This window comes from Aotus nancymaae, unplaced genomic scaffold (genome assembly GCF_030222135.1).
Source record: "Aotus nancymaae isolate 86718 unplaced genomic scaffold, 86718_ANA_hifiasm-v0.15.2.pri h1tg000029l, whole genome shotgun sequence".
Lineage (NCBI taxonomy): Eukaryota > Metazoa > Chordata > Mammalia > Primates > Aotidae > Aotus > Aotus nancymaae.
This window is the reverse complement of record NW_026988442.1, coordinates 23,270,734-23,292,231: the sequence shown is the minus strand read 5'-3', so window position 1 is coordinate 23,292,231 and position 21,498 is coordinate 23,270,734. Positions and strand designations below refer to the sequence as shown.

Here is a 21,498-nt window from a genome sequence, read left to right as displayed (position 1 = left end):
ATTCTGGGAGTCAGGAATTCAGAAAGGACACAGCAGGGATGGCTTGTTTCTGCTCTGTGACATCGGGGCCTCAGTTGGAATGATAGAAGGCTGAGGTGCTTGATGGCTGGGGCCAGGAGTCATTTGGAGGTAACATCATTCATGTTTGGCAAGTTGATCTATACCAAGATGCTGGTAGACAGAGATCTTTGGCTATTGGCCAGAACACCTATACACGGCCTATCCATGTGGCCTTGGATTTCTTACATGGAGGCTTGTACTCTAAAGGTGAGTGTCCCAAGAGAACCAAGCAGAAGCTGTATAGCCTTTTTTTATGAACTAGCCTTAGAACTTAACTAGCATCACTTCTGCCATGGTGCCAGATTCAAAGATTCAGAGGAGGGAGCAGAGACCCCACCTCTCAATGGGAGGAGCATCAAGCCCACAGGATAAAAGAAGAGCATATGGGTTGGGAGACAATTGTTGAGTACATTTTGGGGATGTATTCTGAACACACTGCCACAACATTCCCCAGGGCTGTCCTCTAGCTGCTTATCTCCCAGCTCTCAGAGCCCCCAAGTTCTGCCCATGGAGTGGCCTCCCCTTGCCCAGTGCTCTGCCCTGGCTGGCTTCTCTGAATAAGCCATGTACTAGGCCTTGAGTATGGGAGAGAATGGAAGCCTATGAACAGAGCTTTACCATGAATAAATCATTTGGATTTGACTAGAGCCTTTCTTCCCAAGGTTTTAAATTTCTAAAACTACTCTTTGACAAATGATTCTCATGGCTTTAATGAACAACTCCATATGAACAACTCAACTCTTGAGATTGGACATCTTTGCTAAGCCTAAATGAGGGATTTCCAGCCATTTACTAGTTATTTCCACCTGTATTAACTGCCACAGTCTTATCTGGACTCTCATGCTCCAAAACCACTCACCCTTCAGAGTCCCCATGTTTTTTTTTTTTTAAGAGACAGTTTCACTCTTGTCACCCACACTGGACTGCAATGGTGCAATCTTGGCTAACTGCAACCTCTGCTTCATGCGTTCAAGCAATTCTCCTGCCTCAGCCTCCTGAGTAGCTGGGATTACAGATGCCCACCACCATGCCCAACTAATTTTTATATTTTTAGTAGAGACAGGGTTTCATCATGTTGGCTAAGCTGGTCTTAAACTCCTGGTCTCAGGTGATCTGCCGGCCTCAGCCTCCCAAAGTGCTGGGATTGCAGGCATAAGCCACCACGCGAGGCCCAGACTCCCCATCTTTTAATAGCTGCCCCCACTGTCCCAAGAAATCAAGCATAATCTTGCCAATGTAACCTTCAACACCCTGACCAAATGTGTTTCAAAATGCCATGTTTCCTACAACACCTTAGTACACATCCTTATTATTTCCTCTTGTGGTTGTATCAAACTTTCCCCTAAATGACCATCCTACCATTCCCATCTTTATAGAACTCACCAGCTAAACTATTCCCATTGTGCCACGTCCCTTACACGTCCTCAGTGGCTCTGCAACCTTCCATCTGACTTTCAGGATTCCCCAAAGCTGGTTCTCAGTGTGTCAGTACACTGCTGTGCACTTCCATACATCAACTGGACCATTCTGGCAGGTGCAGTCTCTCCCATTGTCCCATGGCAAACACCCTCTAGCCTTCTTGGAACAGATGATTATATTTGGCCCTACATTATAACCCAAGATGATGATAGAACTGAGTGCTTCAGGAAGCCAGAGGAGAGGGAAGAAGTGTGGGTGGCCCATTCTGGAGTGCAGTGGTATGATCATAGCTCACTGCAGCTTTGAACTCCTGGGCTCAAGCGATCATCCCACCTCAGTATCCCAAATACCTGGTACTACAGGTGTGTCCCACTATGCCCAGCTTATTCTTCTGGTTTTGTAGAGATGGGCTCTCACTTTTGTTGCCCATGCTCAGCTTCTATCAGGAGTGTCCAATCTTTTGGCTTCCCTGGGCAACATTGGAAGAACTGTCTTGGGTCACACATAAAATACACTAATGATAGCTGATGGGCTATAAATAAATAAATAAATCTTTTTTTGTTGTTGTTTTGAGACAAGAGTCTCGCTCTGTCACCCACACTGGATTGCAGTAATGTGATCTTGGCTCAGTGCAACTTCCACCTCCCAGGTTCAATGATTTTCCCATGTCAGCCTCCTGAATAGCTGGGACTACAGGCATGTGCCACTACCCTTGACCATGCCTAGCTAAATTTTTTTTGAGACAGTGTCTTGCTCTGTTGCCCAGGCTGGAGTGCAGTGTGCAATCTCAGCTCACTGCAACCTCTGCCTCCGGGGTTCAAGCAATTCTCCGGCCTCAGCCTCCAAAGAATCTGGGATTATAGGCCCACACCACCACACCTGGGTAATTTTTGTATTTTTAGTAGAGACAGGGTTTCGCCATGTTGGCCAGGCTGGTCTTGAACTCCTGACCTCAAGTGATCCATCCACCTTGGCCTCCCAAAGTGTTGGGATTATGGGCGTGACCACCGCACCTGGCTAATTCTTGAATTTTTTGTAGGGAGAGGGTTTCATGTTCGCCAGGCTGGTCTCTTAACTCCTGGCCTCAAGTGATCCACCCGCCTCGGCCTCCTGAAGTGTTAGGATTACAGGCATGAGCTACTGCACCCAGCCTTGTAATGTTTTAAGAAAGTTTACAGGGCCGGGCGCGGTGGGTCACGCCTGTAATCCCAGCACTTTGGGAGGCCGAGGCAGGTGGATCACGAGGTCAAGAGATCGAGACCATCCTGGTCAACATGGTGAAAACCCGTCTCTACTAAAAATACAAAAAATTAGCTGGGCATGGTAACGCATGCCTGTAATCCCAGCTACTCAGGAGGCTGAGGCAGGAGAATTGCCTGATGAGCCGAGATTGTGCCATTGCACTCCAGCCTGGGTAACAAGAGCGAAACTTCGTCTCAAAAAAAAAAAAAGAAAGTTTACAAATTTGTTTCAGGCCACATTCAAAGCTGTCCTGAGCCACATGCAGCCCATGGACCGCAGGTTGGACAAGCTTGCTCTAAATGGTTGTGTCCTGTGGGCAAGTGAGAGATGAAGGGTGAGTGATCTATATAAGGAAGATATCTATCTACTCTTTTGTCTTTAGGTACAGTGGGGCAAACAGACTATGGGTTAAGTTAGTTTTGTATCCTTTTTGTTTTTTAAAAAAAAAAGTCTCACTGTCACCCAGGCTGAAGTATAGTGGTGCACTCAGCTTATTGCAGCCTCTGCCTCCCAGGTTCAAGTGATTCTCCTGCCTCAGCCTCCCAAGTAGCTGGGACTACAGGTGTGTGCCGCTATGCCTGGCTAATTTTTTGTATTTTTAGTAGAGATGGGGTTTCACCATGTTGGCCAGGCTGGTCTCGAACTCCCAACCTCAGGTGATCTGCCTGCCTTGGCCTCCCAAAGTGCTGAGATAACAGGCATGAGCTGCCGCTCCTGGCCACTTTTGTATCCTTTTGAACCAGTCCAGAAAGCTGTACCATATTTATAGCAAGCTTGAGAGTTATTTATGTCTTTGATAAAAGACTCAAATCCAGAACTGGGGTTGAAAAAAAAAATTCAATGAAAGAGTGTTTCGGGCCGGGCACGGTGGCTCACGCCTGTAATCCTAGCACTTTAGGAGGCCAAGGTGGGTGGATCACCTGAGGTCAGGAGTTCAAGACCAGCCTGGCCATCATGGTGAAACCCCATCTTAAAAATAAAAATAAAAATTAAAATTAAAAAAAAAAAAGAAAGACTGTTTTATAGGGTATAAAAAGACAGATGCAACCATATATTTAATTTTAAAAAATGGAATCTATCTTACATAAGGATTTTGTGAAAAATCTTATACCTATCTGTGTATTACAGAGATGCATGGGCCTTCCACAGCTCATGGAGGAAAGAGTGTATAAACAATTTTGATAAGGAATTGAGGAACAATTTGAAAATAGTTTACAAAGAGAGAATCAGGAGGCAGAAAAAGCTTCAAGAGGCATGGGGTCTTCAGAAATTGTTCTGGAATGCTGTTTCACTTGTATCAATGTCATGTTCCTGGATAAGAAAATAAGACACAGAATTTTAGTATTTCAGTACAAAGCCTGAAATGTAAACACTTCAGTGCTTTGGACTTTAGAGATTCTGAGTCTTCATTAATTAGGACACATAGGTAATATCTGGGTTTAGGGCTGAATCCAACCCAAAGATCAAATTTTCACTACCAGGGCAGGACTTGTGACCACTGCACACCACCCACCATGATGAGTAACAGAGTTGAAAGCACTAGTGCAAAGACCACATCAGACTCCTTACATTGGCCTTGGGTGCCTGTCCAAGCACGCCACCAGGGTAAGTATTACTGGGAACCTACCCGACCTCTCATCCCATCGTTCACTGCGCTAAGCAGCCACATCAATACCCTCATCTCTGGATTCCCTTCGTGGATGGCACTTAAGAGTACAATAATTGCCCATACACTCCTGTCTCCTATTACACAGAGCTCTGAGAGGGTTAGCAAGGACTGCACTCATTTTGTTCACTGCTATGGCCCCAGCCTCCACCACCATGCTAGAGGTGGAGAGTAAAACACTGCCAAATGAGCATCTGGCAGAGCCAGCTTCCTTCCAGGAGAGGCTGAGAACCTAATTGGTCTTTCCACTCAGCGTCTAAAATTCTAAGCTTATATTTTGCCTGCTTACATTAAAAAACAAAACACTCAGCCGGGTGTGGTGATTCACGCCTGTAATCCCAACACTCTGGGAGGCCAAGGCAGGTGGATTACCTGAGGTCAGGAGTTAAGGACCAGCCTGGCCAACATGGTGAAACTCTGTCTCTACTAAAAAATAAAAAAATTAGCCAGGCATGGTGGCAGGCACCTGTAATCTCAGCTACTTGGGAGGCTGAGACAGGAGAATTGCTTGAACCTGGGAGGCGGAAGTTGCAGTGAGCCAAGATTGCTGCGCCATTACACTCCAGCCTGAGTGACAAGAGAGAAATTCTGTCTCAAAAAAAAAACCAAATACAAAAAAAAAACAACTCTTTTTTGCTGCAAAAGTGACACAGTCACTATAGAAATTTTAATAAAGAAGGAAAATAAAAATCAAACACTACATATCTTTTTTTTTTTTTTTTTTTCAAAGATAGGGTGTCACTGTGTCATCCAGGATGGAGTGCAGTGGCATGATTACAGCTCCTCAGTGATTCTCCCACTTCAGTCTACCAAATACCTGGGACTACAGGTGTGTGCCACTATGCCCAGCTAATTTTTCTGGTTTTGTAGAGATGGGCTCTCACTTTTGTTGCCCAGGCTCAGCTTCTAAATCAGGAGTGTCTGATCTTTTGGCTTCCCTGGGCAACATTGGAAGAATTATCTTGAGTCATACATAAAAGACACTAACAATAGCTGATGAGCAATACATAAATAATCTTTTTTTTTCTTTTTCCCTCAAAATTGGATGTCAAAATATATAAATCTTTTTTTTTTTTGAGACGGAGTTTCGCTCTTGATACCCAGGCTGGAGTGCAATGGCGCGATCTCGGCTCACCGCAACCTCCGCCTCCTGGGTTCAGGCAATTCTCCTGCCTCAGCCTCCTGAGTAGCTGGGATTACAGGCACGCGCCACCGTGCCCAGCTAATTTTTTGTATTAGTAGAGACGGGGTTTCACCATGTTGACCAGGATGGTCTCGATCTCTTGACCTCGTGATCCACCCGCTTCGGCCTCCCAAAGTGCTGGGATTACAGGCTTGAGCCACCACGCCCGGCCAAAATATATAAATCTTATAATTTTTTTTTTTTTTTTTTGATACAGACTCTTGTTCTGTCACCCAGGCTAGAGTGCAGTGATGTGACCTTGGCTCACTGCAACTTCCCCCTCCCAAGTTCAATGATTTTCCCACCTTAGCCTCCTGAGTAGCTGGGACTACAGGCATGCGCCACTACGTCTGACCATGCCTGGGTAATTTTTTTTTTTTGAGACAGAGTCTCACTCTGTCACCCAGGCTGGAGTGCATTGGTGCAATCTCAGCTCACCGCAACCTCTGGCTCTGGGTTTCAAGCTATTCTCCTGTCTCAGCCTCCCGAGAAGTTGGGATTGTAGGCCCGCACCACCACATGGTAATTTTTGTTTGTTTTTTTGTTTTTTTTTTGAGTCGGAGTTTCGCTCTTGTTGCCCAGGCTGGAGTGCAATGGCACAATCTTAGCTCACTGCAACCTCTGCCTCCTGGGTTCAAGCAATTCTCCAACCTCAGCCTCCCAAGTAGCTGGGATTACAGGCATGTGCCATCACACCCAGCTAATTTTGTATTTTTAGTAGAGATGGGTTTCTTCATGTTGGTCAGGCTGGTCTCAAACTCCCAACCTCAGGTAATCTGCCCACCTCAGTGTCCCAGAGTGCTGGGATTACAGATGTGAGCCACTGCACCCGGCCAATTTTTGTATTTTTAGTAGAGACAGGGTTTCACCATATTGGCCAGGCTGGTTTTGAACTCCTCACCTCAAGGGATCCATCCACCTTGGCCTCCCAAAGTGCTGGGGTTACGGGCATCAGCCACCACACCTGGCCTCTACCCCTGGCTACATTTTGCATTTCTTGTAGGGATGCAGCCTCCCACCTAAGCCTCCCAAGTAGCTAGGACCACAGGTGCCCAGCACCACACCTGGCTAATTTTTGTTTTTTTTTTTTGAGATGGAGTTTTGTTCTTGTTGCCCAGGCGAAGTGCAATGGTGCGATCTCGGCTCACTGCAACCTGTCTTCCAGGCTCAAGGGATTCCCTTGCCTCAGCCTCCCGAGTAGCTGGGATTACAGGCATGGACCGCCATGCACAGCTAATTTTGTATTTTTAGTAGAGATGGGGTTTCTCCATGTTGGTCTGGCTGGTCTTGAACTCCCAACCTCAGGTGATCCACCCGCCTTGGCCTCCCAAAGTGCTGGGATTACAGGTGTGAGCCACCGTGCCTGCTATTTTTTTTTTTTTGAGATGGAGTCTCACTCTGTCACCCATGCTAGAGTGGCGCGATCTCAGCTCACTGCAACCTCCACCTTCCAGATTCAAGCAATTCTCTGCCCCAGCCTCCCAAGTAGCTGGGATTACAGGCACACGCCAACATGCCCGGCTAATTTTTTGTACTTTTAGTAGAGACAGGGTTTTACCATGCTGGCCAAACTGGTCTCTAACTCCTGACCTCATGATCCGCCTGCCTCGGCCTCCCAAAGTGCTGGGATTACAGGCATGAGCCACTATGCCTGGCTGAGATGGAGTCTCATTCTGTTGCCCAGGCTGGAATGCAATGGTACAATCTTGGCTCACTGCAACCTCTCCCTCCTGGGTTCAAGTGATTCTCTTGCCTCAGCCTCCAGAGTAGCTGAGATTACAGGCATGTGCCACCATGCTGGGCTAATTTGTATTTTTAGTTTAGAAGGGGTTTCTCCATGTTGGTCAGGCTGGTCTCGAACTCCCGATCTCAGGTGATCAGCCTGACTTGGCCTCCCACAGTTCTGGGATTATAGGAGTGGGCCACCACATTTGGTCTGCAGTTACCATTTTCTAGCATCCTATGTGACTCACTTATGTTGATTGCTTATTGTCTATATCCTCCAGCTAGTATATAGGTTCCATAAGTACAGAGATTATTGTCTGTTTTGTTCACCTAATAGACAATAAATACTTGCAGGCTGAATCAACATCATAAAACATGACAAGCACAGTTCATGGATGATACCAGTACTGGAGGGGCTCCCACTACACTGTGCCTTCTAAGCTCTATACCTGGTTCAATTTCTTGAACTCCACTACTTGGAAGAAGACGTGCTCAAGGATATGTTTGGCATCTTGTTCGTCCTTTGGTAGTTTACCAGTCACTCCAAGAATGTCACCACACTTCCTGACATAGAATTCCAAGTCTTCTTCAGTACCTAAGACAGTTGGGGTAGTAGTTAGATTAACCCTTAACTTCTGCCCTTCCCAAAGTACAGACTTAATGTGTTTCAGGTATGTCCTATCATGTTTCCACATTTCCTTTTTTTAAAAAAAAAAAAAAAAAAAAGGTTTCACCATGTTAGCCAGGCTGGTCTTGAACTCCTGACCTCAGGTGACCCACCCACCTCGGCCTCCCAAAGTGCTAGGATTACAGGCATGAGCCACCACGCCTGGCCATGTTTCCACATTTCCTAAGATCACTCACCTTTTCCTAAAATAATGTGACTACAGGATTTCAACACTGGAAAAGTCTAGAGCTCTTTTTTTTTTTTTTTTTTTGAGACGGAGTCTCGCTCTTGTTACCCAGTCTGGAGTGCAATGGCGCAATCTCGGCTCACCGCAACCTCCGCCTCCTGGGTTCAAGCAATTCTCCTGCCTCAGCCTCCTAAGTAGCTGGGATTACAGGCATGCGCCACCATGCCCAGCTAATTTTTTGTATTTTTAGTAGAGACGGGGTTTCACCATGTTGACCAGGATGGTCTCGATCTCTTGACCTCGTGATCCACCCGCCTCGGCCTCCCAAAGTGCTGGGATTACAGGCGTGAGCCACCGTGCCCGGCCCAAGTCTAGAGCTCTTTAATGTGCTGCTTTTATAAATTAGGACAGAAGTCTGACACTCCTAATCAGAATACCACTGGACTGGTACTGGCTTTCCTATTCCTCAGATGTAGTGTTTCTACATTATAAAGAACAGGTGCAACAGTAGGAAATCAGATTATCATTCCCTGAATGCAACAAAGATCACTATGAGAAAAGCATATGGGTAATTAAAAATAGCATTTACTAAAACACTATTGTATGGCCAGGTGCTGTGGCTCACGCCTATAATCCCAGCACTTTGGGAGGCCGAGGCGGGTGGATCACGAGGTGAGGAGTTTGAGACTAGCCTGCCAGCATGATGAAACCCCATCTCTACTAAAAATACAAAAAAATTAGCCAGGCATGGTGGTGCACACCTGTAATCCCAACTACTTGTGAGGCTGAGGTAGGAGAATCGCTTGACCCCAGGAGGTGGAGGTTGCAGTGAGCTGAGATCACGCCACTACAATCCAGCTTGGGCGAGAGAGCAAGACTCCATCTCAAACAAGACAAAACAAAAAACCCCAACAATATTATAGAAAGAAAATTAAAGAAAAAAAAATCACCTATAATTCTACCAACATAGCTCTGTGAAGCCATCCTCTGGAGCCCTGCGTATAGGATGGACGGCCATTACTGCCCTTGTCACACTATAATTTCTTTCTTCCTTTTTTTTTTTTTTTTGAGACAGAGTTTCGCTCGTTACCCAGGCTGGAGTGCAGTGGTGTAATCAGCTCATTGCAACCTCCGCCTCCTGGGTTCAAGCAATTCTCCTGCCTCAGCCGCCCAAGTAGCTGGGATTACAGGTATGCACCACTATATTCAGCTAATTTTTTTGTATTTTTTTTTTTTTTTTTTGAGACGGAGTTTCACTCTTGTTACCCAGGCTGGAGTGCAATGGCGCGATCTCGGCTCACCGCAACCTCCGCCTCCTGGGTTCAGGCAATTCTCCTGCCTCAGCCTCCTGAGTAGCTGGGATTACAGGCACGCGCCACCATGCCCAGCTAATATTTTGTATTTTTAGTAGAGATGGGGTTTCACCATGTTTACCAGGATAGTCTCGATCTCTTGACCTCGTGATCCACCCGCCTCAGCCTCCCAAAGTGCTGGGATTACAAGCGTCAGCCACTGCGCCCAGCCCCTAATATTCTCCTTTATTTCTATTTATTTATTTTTTAGAAACAGGGTATCCCTCTGTCACCCAGGCTCGAGTGCAATGGTGTATCATACCTCATTCCAGCCTCCAACTGTTGGGCCCAAGTGATCCTCCCGCCTCAGCCTTCCAAGTAACTAGGACTATTTTGTTTTGTTTGTTTTTTGAGACAAGGTCTCGTTATGTTGTTGAAGCTGGTCTTGAAATCCTGGCCTCAACTTACCCTCCTGCCTTGCCTTTTCAAAGTACTGGGATTATAGGCATGATCCAGTGTGCCCAGGCAATATTTTTTTTTCTGTAGAGACGAGGTCTCTCTATGTGACCCAGACTTATTTCATATTCTTTTTAACCAATATCCCTACTGATAGATAAACCATTAGGCTGTTCCCAATTTTTTGAATGCTACAATTAATATCTACAGAGCTGTATCTTCTTTGTTTTGCATTTCTACAAGTATTTCCGTAGGACAGTTGCTAGAAACAGAAATGCCAAGTCAGAGCTTCTGCTTTTTCACCATTCTGTGATTCCTCCTGAACTAATCACTATGTCTTACTTATTTCTGACTGCCCAGCACCTACCATGCCTGGCACAAAATACAGATGCAGTAAAGGTCTTTGTTTGCACTGAACAATTTCCATTTTGCTTACTTCTTTCTGGGCTTTGGGCATATTCAGATGTTGCTGACATAGCTGGTATCCTCTTGTACATGCAGTATATATTTTTTCTTTTTTTTGAGACGGAGTTTCGCTCTTGTTGCCCAGGCTGGAGTGCAATGGTGTGATCTCGGTTCACGGCAACCTCTGCCTCCTGGGTTCAAGCGATTCTCCTACCCCAGCCTCCCAAATAGCTAGGATTACAGGAATGCACCACCATGCCCAGCTAACTGTATTTTTAGTGGAGACAGGGTTTCTCCATGTTGGTCAGGCTAGTCTTGAACTCCCCACCTCAGGTGATCTGCCCGCCTTGGCCTCCCAAAATGCTGGGATTATGAGCACTGTGCCGGGTCCTGGGCCTCATTTCTTCATCCACATGTTAAGGTGGGCACACTTGGCTCTCTCTCAGATCCTGTCCAATTTGAAGTCTCTATGATTCTTTGGGCCCTGATTCAATTTCCTTATTTAGGTGCTCCTATAACCACTGACTGAGATTTGCTAAGTGGCAGCCAGTCAAGATTAATTCTATGGTCTCTCAATAGGTCAGAACTAAGAACTTAACAGGGATCAAAGCTGAAACCTCTGGCTTTCTGCTTGGCACCATGTTCTAATTTGCTGAGCTAAATGGCCTTGAGAAGAACAACCAACATTATTTACATGACATAAATAAGAATTGTAAGTTTATACTCCTATTCATATTTTGTTTTCCCTAAACAAACTCTAAGCTTTCTCTCATAGCAACTGTCAGAAATTCATGATTAAATAAAATTCATAAGAGAAAACAAAGTTTAAAAGTTGGCCAAACTTACACTTATTGGTAATCTGAGCAAGCCGTGCCTTCTCAGACGAGAACGTTTCATCTAAGTCAAATAGCTCCAGAGGAGGTGGTGGTAACTCCCGGAAACTGGGAGGAAAAACCTAAAAAGAAATAAAGTAATCATTCAGAAATGAGCAGGATAATGTAAAAGACATAAAATCTCTTAAGAAAGAGCTTGTCCAAGGGGCTGGGCGCAGTGGCTCACGCCTATAATCCCAGCACTTTGGGAGGCCAAGGCGGGTGGATCACGAGGTCAAGAGATCGAGACCATCCTGGTCAATAAGGTGAAACCCCGTCTCTACTAAAAATAAAAAAATTAGCTGGGCATGGTGGCATGTGCCTGTAGTCCCAGCTACTCGGGAGGCTGAGGCAGGAGAATTGCTTGAACCCAGGAGGCGGAGGTTGTGGTGAGCCGAGATCGCGCCATTGCACTCCAGCCTGGGTAACAAGAGTGAAACTCCGTCTCAAAAAAAAAAAAAAAGAAAGAGCTTCTCCAAAGTCATAACTAACAATGATGAGACCCAAGGGGAATAAGGAAGTCCACACCCTTAATTCCTCAGTTGGGAACCACACCATGTGGAAATCCCTACAGAAAACTAACTTAGCTCTTCCCTGAGGATGAAACACCCAAACTCCCATCACCTCATCTACCCTCACCCATTAGACCCATATCAAGAAAGATTACCAGCCCACTGTAAACAACCAAGTGAACCAGTTCTAATCACCACTAAACTGACCAAGCTGACATACCAATGCCAATTAACTCAGCACGATGACACAAAGCTTGGGGCTTAGGTTTGTGTTCAACATTTGATTGTACAATTTGTTTTTCATTTAATCATAAGTATTTAGGGATGGAAGTTATTTGGAGAAGCAGATGCAGATTAGTATAGAAAGTATTGAACTTGGAGTCAGATTTTGCAGGTATGAACCAATGGTATGCGGGTAAATGTTTAACTACTGACTTTCAAAACAAAATTGAAGGCCTGCTTTGTAGCGTTTGCCATTTTTTTGTAATGTAAATCTTCCCACTATGGCCAATTTCAAGCTACCAAGCAAGATCAAGCCAACTGACTCTTAACATTTCAGAATGTGGTGAGGCAGGGCAATTTTAAAGGCAAGTTGAGAGAATGTTGGACTGAAATGTTTAAAAATAACCTGTTTAGGTGGCTCACGCCTGTAATCCCAGCACTTTGGGAGGCCGAGGCGGGTGGATCACGAGGTCAAGAGATCGAGACCATCCTCACCATGATGAAACCCCGTCTCTACTAAAAATACAAAAAAGATTAGCCGGGTGTGGTGGCACGTGCCTGTAGTCCCAGCTACTCGGGAGGCTGAGGCGGAAGAATTGCTTGAACCCAGGAGGCGGAGGTTGCAGTGAGCTGAGATTGCCACTGCACTCTAGCCTGGAGACAGAGCAAGACTCCGTCTGAAAAAAATAAATAACCTGTTTACATATATAACCAACCATAACTATCCCCTGGGCTGTGAGAATTATTCTATGAATCAGGGCCTTATACCTGGAAAGGCAGCACAAAGTTTTCTTCCTTATTATCCAAGAAATCTCATATATGCCCTCCAACCCCTTAAGATGGGGATAGGAAATGTTTAATAGACAGAAGGCTCTACACCACTGATTCCTCAATTTGGAAGCACACCACATGGAAGTTGCTATAGAACACTAACAAATTTGGTGTCCATGCATGTTTAGAGGCAGAGCACTATGACTCCACGAGGAATGCCACAAATGGCGCACAGAAGGGACCACAGTGAGGGCCTGCTGACAAGATAAGGGCAACAGTGGGGCTCTGCAGTGGGATCCCCCAAGCACAACTACTCACCGCAGGCTGAAGGGTTGGCAGTGGCATCTCCAACTGAGGCTGGATGAGCTGGAGCGGTTCATGTTTCAGGTTTAGCTGCTCGTGAGCCCTGTGTTCATAATCAAACAAAAAAGCAAGGATCAACAAGACGCCATAGCACAGCATGTCTAACTGACCACACTGTGTTGTTCTCCTTTTAGAAATACCACTGGACCCAGCATCCCATTACTGGGTATATACCCAAAGGAATATAAATCATTCTGTTTTAAAGACATATGCACACATATGTTCACTGCAGCATGATTCACAATAGCAAAGACATGGAATCAACCCAAATGTCCATCAATGATAGACTGAATAAAGAAAATGTGGTACATATACACCATGGAGTACTATGCAGCCATAAAAAAAAAAAACGAAATTGGGGGCCAGGCGCAGTGGCTCATGTCTGTAATCCCAGCACTTTGGGAGGCCGAGGTGGGTGGATCATGAGGTCAGGAGTTAGAGACCATCCTGGCCAACATGGTGAAACCCTGTCTCTACTAAAAATACAAAAAAATTAGCTGGGCATGGTGGCACACGCCTGTAGTCCCAGCTACTTAGGAGGCTGAGGGAGAATTGCTTGAACCCAGAAGGCACAGACTGCAGTGAGCCAAGATCCCACCACTGCACTACAGCCTGGGTGACAGTGTGAGATTACATCTCAAAAAAAAAAAAAAAAAAAAAAAAAGAATGACATTGGCCAGGCATGGTGGCTCTTGCCTGTAATCCTAGCACTTTGGGAGGCTGAGATGGGTGTTCACCTATGGTCAAGAGTTCTAGAGCAGTCTGGCCAACATGGTAAAACCTCATCCCTACTAAAAATACAAAAATTGGCTGGGCATGGTGGTGGGTGCCTGTTATCCCAGCTACTGGGGAGGCTGAGGCAAGAGAATCCCTTGAACCCAGGAGACAGAGGTCTCAGTGAGCCGAGATCACTCCACTGCACTCCAGCCTGGGCAACAAAGCAAAAGCGCTGTCTCAAAAAAAAAAAAAAAATGAGATTATGTTCTTTGCCAGGGACATGGATGGCGCTAGAGGCCATTATCCTTAGCAAACTAACAGAAAACCAAATACCACATATCCTTATAAGTAGGAGCTAAAAGATGAGAACACACGGACACATAGAGAACACACACTGGGGCCTATGGAAGGGTGGAGGGTGGGAGGAGGGAGAGGATCAGGAAAAATAACTAATGGATATCAGGCTTAATACACAGGTGATGAAATAATCTGTGTCACCACCCCATGACACAAGTTTACCTATGTAACAAACCTGTACTTGTACCCCGAACTTAGAAGTTAAAACAACCTCATAAAATATCAATGTTACTTAATCAACTCTCTAAACAGAATATGCATTCTAACTTATATAGATTACATAGTTAAATTTGTTTTCATTTTAGATCAGAAAATGTTAATGTATTTCAATGGGATTTCAATGAAGTATTTTTTTTTTTTTTTTTGAGATGGAGTCTCTCTCTGTCCCCCAGGCTGAAGTGGTGCGATCTCAGCCCACTGCAACCTCCATCTCCTGGGTTCAAGCGATTCTCCTGCCTCAGCCTCTCAAGTAGTTGGGACTACAGGCGCATGCCACTGTGCCCAGCTAATTTTTCATATTTTTAGTAGAGATGGGGTTTCACCGTGTTAGCCAGGACGGTCTCGATCTCTTGACCTTGTAATCTGCCTGCTTCGGCCTCTCAAAGTGCTGGGATTACAGGTGTAAGCCACTGTGTTTGGCCTCAATGAAATATTTTAATGGAATTTAATTTCATGGTAGTTAGTCTAGTTTCTGTCCGTTTCAGATACCCATGTAGATATGTAGTGTTTCACTTTCTTTGGTGACTGCTTGAAATTTTGACTTTTTTTCTTTTATTTAGTGTAAAGGTTTGAGATATTCCCTTCCAAAATAATAGTAATAATAATAATAATACCTATATTAATTCCAACTTTGAAACTTGAATTTATTCTTCCCATCTCACTCATATGCATCAATATGTTTAAAGTATTATGTGCTTTCTTTTAAAGTATTATGTGCTTTCTTTTTTCTTTTTATTTTTTTCATTTATTCACAAAAACCACAATATAAACACTTTTTTTTTTTTTAAGATGAATTTTCACTCTGTTACCCAGGCTGGAGTGCAGTGGTACGATCATAGCCCAGTTTAATTTTGAACTGCTGGGCTCAAGCAGTCATCCCACCTCAGCCTCCTTAGTAGCCAGGACTACAAGGCAGCGTGCGCCACCATGACTCATAATCAAAAAAAAAAAATTTTCAGCCGGGCACGGTGGCTCATGCCTGTAATCCCAGCACTTTGGGAGGCTGAGGCACGCAGATCATGAGGTCAAGAGATGGAGACCGTCCTGGCCAACATGGTGAAACCCTGTCTCTACTAAAAAAAAAAAAAAAAATTAGCTGGGCGTGGTGGCGCACGCCTGTAGTCCCAGCTACTTGGGAGGCTGAGGCAGGAGCATTGCTTGAACGCAGGAGGCGGAGGCTGCACTGAGCCGAGTTCCCGCCACTGCACTCCAGCCTTGTGCCTGGTGATAGAGCGAGACTCTGTCTCAAAAAAAAAAAATTTTTTTTTTCTAGAGACAAGGTCTCACTATGTTGCCTAGGCTGGCCTAAAGAGATTCTCCTGTTTCAGCTTCTCAAAGTAATGGAATTACATGCATGAGTCACCACACCCAGACTTTTCTTCTTAAATCAGTTTCTGGTATTGAGATTTGTCCAGAGATGGAAACTGATTTCCTGGGAAAAGATGATTTCCTAGGAATGAGGGTCTTCAACACTCTTCACAGCTACTTCAATCTAAATTTTTTTTTTTTTTTTGAGATGTAGTCTCACTCTGTTGCCCAGGCTGGAGTGCAATGGCACGATGTCGGCTCACAGCACCTCTGCCTCCCATGTTCAAGCAATTCTCCTACCTCAGCCTGTCAAGTAGCTGGGATTACAGGTGCCCACCACCACGCCTGGCTAACTTTCGTTATTTTTAGTAGAGACACGGTTTCACCATGTCGGTCATGCTGGTCTTGAACTCCTGACCCCAAGCAATCCACCCACCTGTCTTGGCCTCCCAAAGTTCTGGGATTATTGGCGTGAGCCACTGCACCTGACAAATTTTGTTTTGATTGGTGTTAACTGCTCACGTAATGCAGCCAAATTCTCTCTTAATCACAGTGGATTACAAATAATAGTTAATACATGATTTGAAAGATAAATAATTTTGACTTCTAAAAAGATAAAGCTGGCTGGGCACGGTGGCTCACACCTGTAATCCCAGCACTTTGAGAGGCTGAGATGGGCAGATCACGAGGTCAGGAGATCGAGACCATCCTGACTAACACGGTGAAACCCCATCTCTACTAAAAATACAAAAATTTAGCTGGGTGTGGTGGTACGCACCTGTAGTCCCAGCTACCTGGGAGACTAAGGCAGGAGAATCGCTTGAACCTGGGAGGCAAAGGTTGCAATGAGCTGAGATTGCACCACTGCATTCCAGCCTGGGTGACAGAGCGAGACCCCATCTCAAAAAAAAAAAAAAAGATAAAGCTCACATGCTAGACCGTAGAAAGAAAATTAAAAATGTTAAATTAAAAAAAAGATAAAGCTATGAATATAATACAGTCCAAAGTAAAAAATGAAAAATAGATAAAATGTGTTATTATAAATAAAGTAATGATCTTTTTAGGAATCTTCTCTACTGTATCATACATTATTACTCATTGAGAACTGAAAGGAAACATTTCTTGCAAGTTTCCTATCAGGTTTCTTCTAAGTAAGTTTTTTGCTTCTGCCTGACGGACACAGTGAATCTTGTAACTCCTGTGTTTTCTTATTTGTTTTCACCATCAAGAGACAGCAGTCAAATCTGAAGTCTGTTTCTGGCAAGTAAACAGATCTGTATGATACTGACTTCTGCCGGGCGCGGTGGCTCAAGCCTGTAATCCCAGCACTTTGGGAAGCCGAGGGGGGGGTGGATCACGAGGTCAAGAGATCGAGACCATCCTGGTCAACATGGTGAAACTCCGTCTCTACTAATATAAAAAAATTAGCTGGGCATGGTGGCGCGTGCCTGTAATCCCAGCTACTCAGGAGGCTGAGGCAGGAGAATTGCCTGAACCCAGGAGGCGGAGGTTGCGGTGAGCCGAGATCCTTGCCATTGCACTCCAGCCTGGGTAACAAGAGGAAACTCCGTCTCAAAAAAAAAAAGAAAAAGATACTGACTTCTGTGTGCTCACTCAACAAATAATTACTGAATGTCTACTACATACCAGGCAGTTCTATACACTAGGAGTATAGCAACAGTGAAAGATGCCAAGGCAGGCCATCATGGAACACTATATGGGGAGGATAGGCACATACTAAACAAAAAAGCTAGTAAGATGTCAGGAACTGGTAAGTATTAAGAAGACAATAAATCAGAGGAGAAACAAGAGACAGGGAAGGGGCAGGGAGTGCGGCTTGTCAGAGGAGCCCTGAGTGAGGGAGGGAGAAAGTCATGCAGTTATCTTCAAAAGTGTCCCTGGCAGAGGCAAGAGCAAGAACAGGCTGAAGGGTGCCAGGAATTTTCACAGAACAGCAGGCCACTCAAAGCGGCTCCAGCAGAGGATCAGTGGTAGGACTGAGCTTACAGAGCTAACAGCTCATCTTACCCCTGCGCTATTTTTCTATTGTGGCTTCTCCTTCACCTTCATTCTCTCAAACATTCAAGTTACACCTTCTCTCCTAAATCTCCACTATCTTTTTGGCAATTTTTAGCTGATGATCTTGTTTCCTATTTCATCAAAAAGACTGAAGCCCTAAGAATTTCCACAATCTTCAGTCAACACCTTTTCTCATCCACCAGAGTCTGCATCCATGTTTCCCATCTGTTACTGATGGATCCATGCTCCTGTCTAAAAGCTAAGACTGGGCTGGGCATGGTGGCTCACATCTGTAATCTCAGCACTTTGGGAGGCTGAGGTGGGTGGATCACTTGAAGTCAGGAGTTCGAGACCAGCCTGGCCAACATGGTGAAACCCCATCTCTACTAAAAATACAACTATTAGGTGGGTGTGGTGGTGCATGCCTGTAGTCCTAGCTACTAAGGAGGCTGAGGTGGGAGGATCACTTGAACCCGAGAGGCGGAGGTTGCAGTGAGCTGAGATGGTGCTACTGCACTCCAGCCTGGGTGACAGAGTGAGACTGTGTCTAAAAAAATATGTGTGTGTGTGTATATATTAAAATATATGTGTGTGTGTGTATTAAAAATAAAAGCTAAAAGCTAAGACCAGGCTGGGCATGATGGCTTACATCTATAATCCAATATTTTGGGAGGCCAAGGTGGGATGACTGCTTGAGCCCAGGAGTTCCAGGCCAAGGTGGGAGGACTGCTTAAGCCCAGGAGTTCCAGACCAGCCTGGGCAATAGAGTGAGATCCTGTCTTAAAACACACAAACAAAAAAAAGCTAAGACTTACCAAACCCCCTTTCCCATTCTCTCTTGCTTACTCTCATGTTTCACTCCAGCCATTCCCCTCACTGTCTCCTACAGTATCCATTTTTCTCTCTGCTGGCACATTCCCAGAAGTATAAAAACATCCTGTGACTTCTTCCATCCAAAAAACATCTTTCTGTTGTTGTTGTTTTGAGACAGAGTCTCGCTCTATTGCCCAGGCCTGAGTGCAGTGGCACAATCTCGGCTCACTGTGACCTCCGCCTCCTGGGTTTAAGCGAGTCTCTGGCCTCAGCCTCCCGAGTAGCTGGGACCACAGGCATGTGCCACGCCCGGCTATTTTTTTGTATTTTTAGTAGAGACGGGGTTTCACTGTATTAGCCAGGATGGTCTCAATCTCCTGACCTCATGATCTGCCTGCCTCAGCTTCCCAAAGTGCTGGGATTACAGATGTGAGCGACCGCACCTGACCCAAAAAATACCTTCTTGACCTTACTTCCTCCAGCTCACTATTGACCCTGGCCCTTACCTATGCTCTGTTCCTCTCTCTAGAAAATACCTCAAAAGAGCTATCTATATCTGCTATCACCAATTCTCTCTTAAACCAACTCCAAATAAGCTTTCGCTCCCACCATGTCATAAAAAAGACTTTGTCTATATCACCAGTGACCTCCATGTTGTTAAATCCAATGATAAATTCTCAGCCCTCATTTTTTATGACCCATCAGAAGTATCTGACACAGCTGATTACCTTTTTCATCTTGATAGACTTTCTTTTTTTTTTTTTTTTTGAGACGGAGTTTCGCTCTTGTTACCCAGACTCGAGTGCAATGGCGCAATCTCAGCTCACCGCAACCTCCGCCTCCTGCGTTCAGGCAATTCTCCTGCCTCAGCCTCCTAAGTAGCTGGGATTACAGGCACACGCCACCATGCCCAGCTAATTTTTTGTATTTTTAGTAGAGACGGGGTTTCACCATGTTGATCAGGATGGTCTCGATCTCTTGACCTCGTGATCCACCCGCCTCGGCATCCCAAAGTGCTAGGATTACAGGCGTGAGCCACCGCGCCCGGCCGATAGACTTTCTTTACTTGGCTCTCAGAATACCATGCACTTGATTTTCTTCACCTCACACTGGCTGATGCTTTTCCATCTCTTCTTTTGGCTTTTCTCTTTTTTTTGAGGCAGAGTCTTGCTCTGTTGCCCAGGCTGGAGTGCAGTGGTGCCATCTCAGCCCACTGTAAACTCTGCCCCCTAGGTTCAAGCAATTCTCCTTCGTCAGCCTCCTGAGTAGCTGGGATTACAGGCATGCGCCACCATACTTGGCTAATTTTTGTATTTTTAGTAGAGAGGGTTTCACCATACTGGCCAGGCTGATCTCGAACTCCTGACTCCATGGATCCACCTGCCTCAGCCTCCCAGAGTGCTGAGATTACAGGCGTAAGCCACCGCACCCGGCCATCTCTTTCTGCATTCTTAGTGCCAGTATTACCAGTTGACCAGATACCCAGGAAGAAATGGGGGTGACCAACCATCTCCATTTACTGACGGTGTTCCTGGGACCTGGGACTCTGTGCTAAAACCAGGAGAAGTGTGGGGCAAAATGAAAGAAGCTGGTCACCCTAAATGCCTGGTCCAGAGTCTGGAACATGCAGGGGCTAATAACCTCTGGCAGTTCCTCTGCATCAACCCCTCATGCCTAGCCCAGTTTCTTTGTTGACCTCATCATAGATCTGAGAACATATTTTGCGTGCCACATTTACTGTAATCCTAACTCCCGTCCCAGGCTCATGTTTCCAAACCAAACACTCATAATGGAACACAGTGTAGCTCACAGGCCCACAGGTACTGACTCGATGACGCTGTGGAAGGAGGTTGTATCCAGCTGGAAGATGGACAGGTCGAAGAGGGTGGTAAAATCCCTTGGAATCTCATCGCTATCCTGGAGACACTCCCGATTTCGCTTTGATAGGGTTGCTGTGTGAGGCAGCATCACGTAGTCAGAAATCTGAAAGCCACAATAGAGTTCCTTTCAGCACAGTAAGAACAATAATTTATTCTGTCACGTCTCCACTGTTTCAGGTCTAAACCTGCAACCTTTATACTCTCTTGCCAAGAAATTTTACTATTCATGATCACTGACCACTAAATCTTTTTTTTTTTTTTTTTTTGAGACGGAGTTTTGCTCTTGTTACCCAGGCTGGAGTGCAATGGCGCGATCTCGGCTTACCACAACCTCCGCCTCCTGGGTTCAAGCAATTCTCCTGCCTCAGCCTCCCGAGTAGCTGGGACTACAGGCGCGTGCCACCGTGCCCAGCTAATTTTTGTATTTTTAGTAAAGATGGGGTTTCACCTTGTTGACCAGGATGGTCTCGATCTCTTGACCTCATGATCCACCCACCTCAGCCTCCCAAAGTGCTGGGATTATAGGTGTGAGCCACCGCTCCTGGCCTTCACTAAATCTTAAATAAGCCAATCTATGTGGAAAGAGGAACAAAACTCACTTGGCTAAACCCCAGCACTGGCTAAATTCAACTCTCCAACTACACCAGTACTCATGGCTGAACACAGCTGGAGAAACACACAAACCTGTCAACTGGTCTTTTAATTTCATGATCTCTGATCTTGAGTGCTCAGCAATCAACTACATCTCCATAGTCTACTCACTTTCCCATTCTTCTAGACAATACTTCCCTTTTGTCAGTTCAGCCGTCAAAATGATTTTCCCAGCTGGGTGCAGTGGCTTACACCTACAACACTTTGGGAGGCTGAGGTGAGTGGACTGCCTGAGCCCAGGAGTTGGAGCCCAGACTGGGCAATATGGCAAAACCCTATCACTACAAAATTACAAAAAAATTTAGCTCAGCATGGTGGCATGTGCCTGTAGTCTCAGCTATTTAGGAGGCTGAGGTGGGAGGTTCACCTGAGCCCAGGAGGTCGAGGCTGCAGTGAGCTGTGATCATACCACTGCACACCAGCCTGGGTGACCGAGTAAGACTTTATCTCAAAAAAATTGGTTTTCCCTTTCACCATTTTAGCAATGATCTT

The 21,498-nt window shown here is 45.4% G+C and overlaps 1 protein-coding gene across 3 annotated transcripts in view; it reads right to left on the bottom strand.

The window, feature by feature from the left end:
- Positions 1-3,739: 3,739 nt before the first annotated feature.
- IFT52 (intraflagellar transport 52) overlaps positions 3,740-21,498 on the bottom strand; it is a 49,841-nt gene continuing 32,082 nt past the window's right edge. For 2 of the 3 annotated variants that reach the window (XM_021669111.2, XM_064382458.1), the window contains 5 exons: positions 20,304-20,458; positions 12,998-13,085; positions 11,149-11,257; positions 7,745-7,890; positions 3,740-4,032 (listed from right to left, as the gene is read on the bottom strand). In XM_021669111.2, the coding sequence (XP_021524786.2) occupies positions 3,985-4,032; positions 7,745-7,890; positions 11,149-11,257; positions 12,998-13,085; positions 20,304-20,458 (546 nt within the window). In that variant the 3' untranslated portion in view covers positions 3,740-3,984. The remainder of the gene's footprint in view (positions 4,033-7,744; positions 7,891-11,148; positions 11,258-12,997; positions 13,086-20,303; positions 20,459-21,498) is intronic. The other variant, XM_064382459.1, reaches the window with a different exon arrangement.